Here is a 9,681-nt window from a genome sequence, read left to right as displayed (position 1 = left end):
ATCACACACCACTAACATAACACTTATCGTCACATTTCTCTCTACTCTTCGAGAAGCATCATTAACAATACCTAATCATTCTCCCTAAGGACTTCCCAAATTGACTGGCAGATAGGAATCTCGAATCTACAACATATTCCGTGTTAGGAACAACACAACTTCAACACCGCCTGAGCTCTTGCATTCAGTGACATATTGCACCAACTTATCAAAACAATTGGTAAACATTTGGTTTAACTCCAACCAATTCATTCAAAGAATAATGTCAACTTGTTCCAACAAAATACAAAACATACACATCCTCATGGAACACGTCGGGATACTCAACACACCACTGGCTCATCTCTGGCCAAAACATCGCCTTCCCCATCACAAGGAAGCGACCAACGAGAACACCTGACTGTCTTCCCTCAAGTATCACACCATTTTTCTAACCGTCACCATCCTCGAATCCGACCTCTCTTCAGGTTACGAAAAAGCACAACATCCTCAAAACAGTTGAACTAGCCAACATTGCACTCTTGCATGCACCAACATGATGTCCAAGCTTTATACAGTTAGAACATCCAAAAGAAGCATACTCTTCTCCCTCACTTGTTTCATTCCCAACCTACAAATGGAAAACAAAACAAGCATCGGCAGTGTTCTCACACACATGTCACATACTAGGGAACAAACATAATTAGACAACCTGGTCGGACGAACCGACCTGCTCTGATCCTACAAACATAATCACACACATGTCACATGCTAGAAATTAACATTGTTTTGGTAACAAAATTGATGGTGCTAATGTAACACCCTAATTACCCCAATACATAATTCATAAATAAATCAGAGATTTTTCAACTTAGCACATAAGATATCACACATACACAACAAACAACACATACTAATCATGTAACTTTATTTCACCTAGGATATTTACACGACATCCAAACTCATCTGATATTTATCTGAGATGTTTACACGAATAAGAGAGTTATATTGTTCAGCGTTCAACAACATAAAATCAAAACTCCAACAAACAATAACAAGTGAAATTAACACGAACGATTCCCATCCCGATGTTACATGATCAGAGTTATCCTACTAAATAAATGACAACTAATGGAAGTCACTTCAAGAACTATCCTTCCACTTACTTCAGTCAAAGGTACTCCTGAGTATCTGCACGATGTCCGTGTAAAGGCAACATTCAAACAGAAGGGGTGAGAAATTATAATCAATTATAAAAGACATAACATGAAAGATATATTGCAATCAACATAATAGTTCACAACAACATATTGTAATTCTCACACCCAAATCATCATCAACATCATACACAACAACTTATCAATTATCATCAACACTATACACAACCAATATAAATGCAAAACTTATGAAATGGACTCAACGCCGACTCGACATGCATGTGGTACCAAATATGAACACTCAGGTTCATTTCGCTCTATGATCCCCACCATAGGATCGATTCCCTCTTGGAACCGGAGCACACCAAAATCACTACCATCACCATAGATAGCGCTTCACTAATCCCCCATAATAGGAATTAGCTACTCGAACCCTATCCATCATCATAGGATCGAGGCTCACCAAATAAATAAAACTGAAGCTCCGACAACATGGATGCATGACTCCTAACATGCAACAATAACAATATCATCAATACATACACATCGGTCCACTCTTGACTGTGTATGCCAACATCAACACCACATCATTAACATAATTTCATCATGTTCATATTGTCATCATAAAAACACCAACACAACAACATCAACATCAACACAGTCATCTTAATAACATCATTATAGAAACACCGACATAACAACACTATTGTCACACAACAATTATTCATGTTTAATCAATCATTTATCATTGACATATATTCATCATTCATCAATAACTACATCATACCGATTCAAATCATGATAAATCAGCAACTGACATCAAAACAACATCATACAACAACTAATAGTAGCCAACAACCAACAAAACACGGAAAATCGACAATTGTAACTTTCACATAAACAACTTCCATATAACAACTAAGACATCTACAATAATAATGAATTATCAATTAAATCAATGTTAAATACATAATATTCATCCTCTTAAAGCATCACCATGAGAAAGTACTATATGTTAGCTTTCTAACACTTCGAACCGCGCGTCAAAGGGAGCTACGGAGCTCAAGTTACGTCATTTTCAATTTCCTAAATTTTGCACGTAACAGTAGTAACCGGTTACGCTCAAACCCGTAACCGGTTATGGGCTTCGAAAACAGCCCAAAAACCTATTTTTCAAGTGGTTATCGGTTACACTCAGACCGGTAATCGGTTACAGGTTCGAAGAACAACCTAGAAACTTATTTTTCTCCGTTTGAGGTCTTCCAGACCTCCGATTTCGATTTCGTAAAAAGTCCTGATCTTAGAATTTGAAACCCAACACTTATCCAATGACTAAAACATCAAATTTAAGATTGATCACATATTGGCATCAATTAAATCATATAATTTATAACTTTATTATTTTCATAAACCTTCGAAACTCTCAACAATTGTGAAATTATCCCAACACTCAAAACAGAAAATGCAGCCACGCACGAAAATCACCAATAATCACAACATATAACATCAAGATATCATAAAAATTCAGAATTTAGTAAAATCTCAAACATCCTATTGGAGGTTAAGGACTCTTCCACCCTACCCTTCATGCATACACCCTTATTATTGAAACAATTTTTCACCCTTACCTGAATTCCTTACAAAAGTTCTGAATTGGAACTTTCACTCTCTTCTCTTGATCATATTGCCTCTTGCCTCTTTGCTCTTCTTTCTCAAATGTCACGTAATGTGAAAATCTCACTAAACCTAGGTTCCTCTTAACTTTTTATTTTTAGGGTAAACTTTTCCAAATCACCAACTTGACCCAAATTTAATGATCTCTTATTCCCTCTTTCCACTAACTTTCTCAATTTCTCATATTTGGCCTAATTATTCTATTTTCACTAATCAATATATAAAAATAAATAAAATATTTTTTTTAATTACCAAAATAACTCTAAATTATTCTACTCACTTCTATTATCTCTCTATACCCCTAATTCAAGGATATATAATCCGCCAACACCGACCATAAAATAAATCATCAAAATATATAATTTAAACAAATTAAAATATAATAAAATATCTAATAAAAAATGGGGGTGTTACAGCTATAAGAGGTCCTAAGATCATTGATATTATTGATCTTAGGTGTTGGACTATGCCTAACCTTAGAAGCAATATTAGCCATTTCATGCTTCCTTATGTAGTAGATGTTGTGTTTTTTTTTTTGGAATTCCTAGGTTGGATCATTGGATCGCCTTTTTGCTGTAAGATTTTTTGGATTTAATAAAATTCTTTTATTCCAAAAAAAACATACTTATACATAAATTAAAAAGAAATACTACTATTCTTACTCCCATTTCCTACACCAATACTTATGTCCAATATTGTTTATCGTATTTATACAGTGAATAATATATTTTTTTTAAATAAAAAATATTTATTATATTTTTTAAAATAAAAAACTATTTATAAAAAATATTTTTTTAAGATTAATTTTAAAACACAAATATAAGATTTTGATATTAATCAATTTTATTATTGCATTAATTATATATGTTATTAACCACATATTTTTTAAATAATTTTTTTTATCTTCTTTATTAAATAAAAAATATACTTCACCATATACATACGGTAAACAATATTGGATGTAAATATTAGTGTAAGAATTGACTGTAACATTACTCTAAATTAAATAATTAGAATTATTATAAGAAGGTTGCAATTTTGACATAAAAAATCAATATTGTATAAGTTACTACTGGATGGTGGATATTTTTAATGTGTGACTAATTTGAATAGCTATGCGATTAAACTTATTTGAAAACTATAAACATTTATGCTTATTAGTTGTGTTTCTTGTAGTTTATTTCTCCTTTTAGAAAAACTATCACTTAATATCCTTTTTCATACTATATCTTATATTCAGAGTTCATTTTAGTTTCTTAACTTTAAAAAAATCATTTGAGTTCCTTAATTTTTAAAAATGTATTAAGTTAGTCTTTTTCATCTAAATGCCATTATTGTTGGAGTTCAACAATGAACTTCCACTAACATTGCACAAGAAGATGAAGATGATGAATAACATTCGCAGAGAATTAGAATTGTGTAACTAACTTTCTGATTCCAATAATTACAAAACTAAAAATCTATTACAAATGCAATTACATTTGGGTTTATATAATTACTCAAATTCATATGAAACTTAAATGCAAATAAAATTTAAAATTAAACTAACTTGAATGTTGAATTACATTCAACATAATCCCTTGTATCAAAAGTATTCCTAACAAGGGTGTCCAGACGGTGTGTTCCGTTGGACCCCCTCATTAGCCAACAATGTATCATAGCCTAGTTCAACTAGGGCTCCTTGTTTAAAAAATCTTTCTTACAAGGGTGTCCAGGCGACGTGTTTTGTTGGGTCCATCCAATGATAGTGCCAGTAGACATGAATGAAAAATTATTTTATTTGAGAGGGAGCAATGATCATAAGAATGGATGAACTCACACTTGAGGGGAAGATTGTTGGTATATCAAGTGTGAGTATGAGTCTCACATAAGATGAAAAGTGAATGTTGAACACTTTATAAGTGAGAAGACCCATATACCTAATGTCTTAAGATTTTGGGCTAATACGCGGTGTCCCTCTCACTTGTGCAGTTGCTCCTAAAGCCTGGTGTGATGATCCTCGGACCCCTTAACAATTTTTTATGGTAGCTTCTCGTTTACATCACCTAAAATAAGTTTGACATGATAAATTTTTATAGTAAATTCTAACAAATGCACCACTATGATCCACCATTTTTAAAAAGCTTGTCATGATCATTTTTTCCCGAAGAAACTGACTCACCAACAATGTTTTTAAAATTCGGATTGGATCAGTCGATCACCCTGGTTAAACTGTGAACCAGAGAGTAAAACTATTTGGTAAAATTATATGACAATAGTTGCAATTGACCCGACAGAAAATGGTGAGATTCATGTGGTTCATCGGTTAGACCAATGAATTAGTGGATTTCTTGATCCGAAAAATTATTCTTCTTATGTTAATTATTTATAATAATTAAATAATATTAAAATTACAAATTACACCGGGAATCTCTTTGATGTTTAATTTGGTTAACGAAAACGAAACTTATATATTCTGTAATATTATAAAAGTTATGTATTATTAATCATGGAATATAATAATATTATAAATTATAAAAGTTAGAAAATTTATTCTATAGTATAATAATTTTATAAATTAACAAAAGTTTTGAAAAAAATATCGTATTACTATAGAAAAATAAAATTATATTTTTATATTATTTTAAGTATAAATCTCATTATTTAGAAAAAAATCATATTACCAAAGGAATAGTGAATTAAATTTTCACAATATTTTTAGTATAAGTGTTATTATTAGTTTTAAGCAAAATTCATATTATTTTCTAATTTTATTATGCATGCGGTTACAAGTGAGAAAATAAATACTAAGTGGAATAATGTTAGATCAAATTTCTTTCGTCAGGGAGATCCATTTTCTCCTTACATTTTCATGCTTTGCGTAGATAATCTATCTCATCTCATTCTCGTGCGGTGGAAAACTATTAAGGTGGGGAGGGCTGGTCCGATGGTGTTCCACCTTATGTTTGTAGATGATCTGTTGTCATTTAAGTAAGTAGGGAGAATGTAAGAGTTTACTCTCTAGTAATGTCAACAGTACCATTCAATGGAAACTAGTGCAAATGTCCCGGTTTAGAGAAACTAATGCTCTTGGTAAATACTCGGGAGTGTTTTGCATGGTAGACTGTTACTTCATATGGATGCTTCGGTACAATATATTCCTCACCAACATGAATAAGATTTGTATGGGTCTTGGTTAGTCGATGTGTAGATTCTATGGAAATATTGTGCAAGACTCACTCCATGTATTTCATGATTGCCCATTGGTGATGCCTTGGTGGATGTCGACAATCCATGTTAATTGGAGGAAGTCCTTCTTTTCCGGTGACCTGGAGCAGTGGTTTACTACTAAAATGAACAATAATTTGGGATGGAAAGAGAGTGGAGAGTAACAAGGGTTTTGGGCGAGGTCGTGTCACAATATTTGGAATTGGAGAAACAAAAAAAAATCATAAAAATCACTATGTTGGACTGATTTATCCATATGAGTTTGTGTTACCTATCGTGTGATCAGGATTTCGACAATGCATTCAAGGTTTCTAGTGAAGTGACTAGTCTGACCAAATATTGGAGGTGGATTAGTTGGAAACCTCCAACTTTGGGTGGATGAAGTTGAATATGGATGAAGCTTGTTTGGAAGATGGGAGTGCGGGATGTGGAGGTATCATAAAGGATAGTAATGACATCTGGATATGAGGTTTTGCTAAAAAAAAATAGGATTGTATAGTGTGTTTGTGGCAGAGTTTTGGGGGTTAGGAAGGTTTAATGGTTGCGAAAATGCTTGTTGTGAGAGCGATAAAGATCAATGTTGATTTGATTGAAGCAGTGAATGATATTAAGAATAACAAGCTTGGTAACCTTATCGGAAGGTCGTTAATGAATAAAATTTGAGCCTATATTGAAATGGATTTGAAGATTTTTGTCCAACATACTTTTTCGGGAAGAGAAATAATGTGTGGATGCACTCGCTAAAAGTAGAATTGAGCTTAGTGAAATATGTTGTCTCTTTGATACTTGTCCTTCTTGCTTTAGGCATATCGTTGATGATGATTCGATGGGAGCTTCGGTTCCCTCTTTAGTTGCGGTGTAGTTATGTTTGTTGTTGGACTTTAGTCCTTTTTGTTTTAAAAAAAAGTCATATTATTTTTATTAACTTTTATATTTATAGATTTTTATATTTTTATTCTATATTTTATTTTTAATTATTTATATAGAACATGATATTTATTTATGTTCTATATTATTTTATGATATTATTATATTATATAATTACTTTTTTAATTTTTATAAATTTATAATTATAACCATCAATAACTTGTTAGGTTTGGAAGTTGGAACTTTATTTGAGATTATTATTCAATTAATTGGGTGAGCAAATTTAGATTTTATAATTATGAAATTTATTTTAAAAATTTTATTTCATAAAATTATTTTTATTAATTTGTATAAATTGAATTAAAACTCATGCGATCCCGATCAATAACTCGTTGACCGAATGGATCACATGTCAAAATTTTAAAACATCCCTCAACAAAACACCAATAATGTTTGAAATGGCATAACATTAAAATTTTAAAAAGAAGGGTATGATGGGATTAACATAAAAAGAAATGTTTCTCACCTCTTTCTTTGTAAATCAACTAAAAAGAAAGAAAATTGTAACACCCATGAAATTTTGTTTTTCCTCTTCTTTTTCCGTATATTATGAAAGAAATATACTTGTATATTCGAACTTAGAAGTTTTTGGAGATTTTGAGGGGGAAAATACCTCTTCATTAAAGTTCAAGGAAATAATCCATTTTTGAATTTTAATGAAAATTTTACTTTTACATGCTCTTTTCTTATTATTGATTATAAAAACTTGCCATTAAATTTGTTGAACAGATTGAATCCATCCATAACTTTTTAATTGGATGTATTAAATCTAATCTATTAACTATTTTGAACAATAAATAGATTTGATAGATAATTTAATAGATGACTCATATGAACTTTAGCTTCATGGATTTAATTGTCACCCTTAATACAAACTTCTTCCAAATTTCATTTTTCTCTATCAAATTTGGTGGACCTAATTTCCTTGGCTCACATTCATCCTCTTCAAAACATCTAAGCCACCAGATGACTGCATCCACATGGCACAAAGAGAGCCACAATATGAATACAATATATCACCTTGGAAATCCATGTAGAAATTCACAACCAATAAGATGTTGCTGACTTGTGCATATCCTAATCCACAATATCTAATATTTCCACAGTGGCCACTCCCAGCACTTCTATAAACCTTTGTAGCATATCTTCACTCTTCACAACAACATTTGCTAGTAGCATCGAAGAGAACAACATCAAAGTGCAAGGAGTCTCAACGCCCTCATGGCCACCTCTGCTATCCAACAATCAGCTTTCACTGGTAAGACTGGTTTGAGGCAGGGAAATGAATTCATCAGGAAAGCTGGAAACTTTGGCCAAGCTCGCTTTACCATGCGTCGTACTGTGAAGAGTGCTCCTGAAAGCATTTGGTAAGTAGTTCAGTTACAGTCAAAATTTAGCTTTTGCATATGTTAAAATACATAAAGTTCTGGTTTTTAACATTCCTTTAACTCATCATGTCTCTTACAAACATCATAACTAATTATTAGCTAGTTGGGTCAGACCCAAAAGCCAGTGATTGAAATGCTAATGACCTATGAAGCACGGACACCAGACACATAACATCGACCCCGACATAATTCGGAAAAAATAATAATAAATTGAAATTGACACAGACACATATTTTTTCAGACTTTTCGGTACTATAGAGGTAATGACTGATATTTGAAAGTTGTGATAATTTGTTTGTATATTTGACTTGGAATGATCTGTTGTGAAAACCAGGTATGGTCCTGACCGTCCCAAGTACTTGGGTCCATTCTCTGAACAAATTCCATCCTACCTGACTGGTGAATTTCCTGGTGACTATGGATGGGACACAGCTGGATTATCAGCTGACCCTGAAACATTTGCAAGGAACCGTGAGCTTGAAGTAATTCACAGCAGATGGGCTATGCTTGGTGCATTGGGATGTACCTTCCCCGAACTCCTTGAAAAGAATGGTGTTAAATTCGGCGAGGCAGTGTGGTTCAAAGCCGGTTCCCAGATCTTTGCGGAGGGTGGCCTTGACTATTTGGGCAACCCAAACCTGATTCATGCTCAGAGCATTCTTGCAATCTGGGCTACTCAGGTTGTGCTCATGGGATTTGTTGAAGGCTACAGAGTTGGAGGAGGACCCCTCGGCGAAGGACTAGACCCACTTTACCCTGGTGGTGCTTTTGACCCTCTTGGCCTTGCTGATGACCCTGATTCATTTGCAGAGTTGAAGGTCAAGGAACTCAAGAATGGTCGGCTGGCTATGTTCTCCATGTTTGGTTTCTTTGTTCAAGCCATTGTTACTGGCAAGGGCCCTATTCAGAACCTTTATGACCATGTTGCTGACCCTGTCGCGAACAACGCATGGGCTTTTGCTACTAACTTTGTCCCCGGACAATGAGAATGTTGTCTCTTCAGCTACAATCTTCTGCTCCCATTTTCATTTCTGTTGTGTTTAACTCCCATTTTCATCAATGTAAATTACTCTAGCAGAAGAACCTGTATGTGGCTGATTATATGTTAGAAATATGGATCCAAAGAAATATGTTTTTATCAAACTCTTGTGCATGAGTTTAACATGTTGATTGGACTGTGTTAATTTCCCATAACCTATACCACCCTTCCTTTTAGCACTATGCTTAGACAGAAACTCAGTTTCATGCAGAATTCAAACTTTCTATCATCTGTTTGACAAATCAAGGTTGGCAACCGAGTGTTCAACTGTGGGCTCAATTTTATTCTCATTTATCATCATTGAAAATTA

General features: G+C 33.3%; 1 protein-coding gene across 1 annotated transcript; it reads left to right on the top strand.

Moving 5' to 3' along the window:
- The first annotated feature begins 8,100 nt into the window (after positions 1-8,100).
- LOC127117511 (chlorophyll a-b binding protein 215, chloroplastic) lies at positions 8,101-9,472 on the top strand. The gene is made up of 2 exons (NM_001427336.1): positions 8,101-8,311; positions 8,667-9,472. The coding sequence occupies exons 1-2, from the start codon at positions 8,166-8,168 to the stop codon at positions 9,316-9,318; spliced, it is 798 nt and encodes a 265-aa protein (NP_001414265.1). The 5' UTR covers positions 8,101-8,165; the 3' UTR covers positions 9,319-9,472.
- The last annotated feature ends 209 nt before the right edge of the window (positions 9,473-9,681 follow it).

This window comes from Lathyrus oleraceus, chromosome 2, assembly GCF_024323335.1.
Source record: "Lathyrus oleraceus cultivar Zhongwan6 chromosome 2, CAAS_Psat_ZW6_1.0, whole genome shotgun sequence".
In the NCBI taxonomy this organism is placed as follows: domain Eukaryota; kingdom Viridiplantae; phylum Streptophyta; class Magnoliopsida; order Fabales; family Fabaceae; genus Lathyrus; species Lathyrus oleraceus.
Note: the sequence above shows the minus strand (reverse complement) of the source record. Positions and strands in the feature narration are given on the sequence as shown.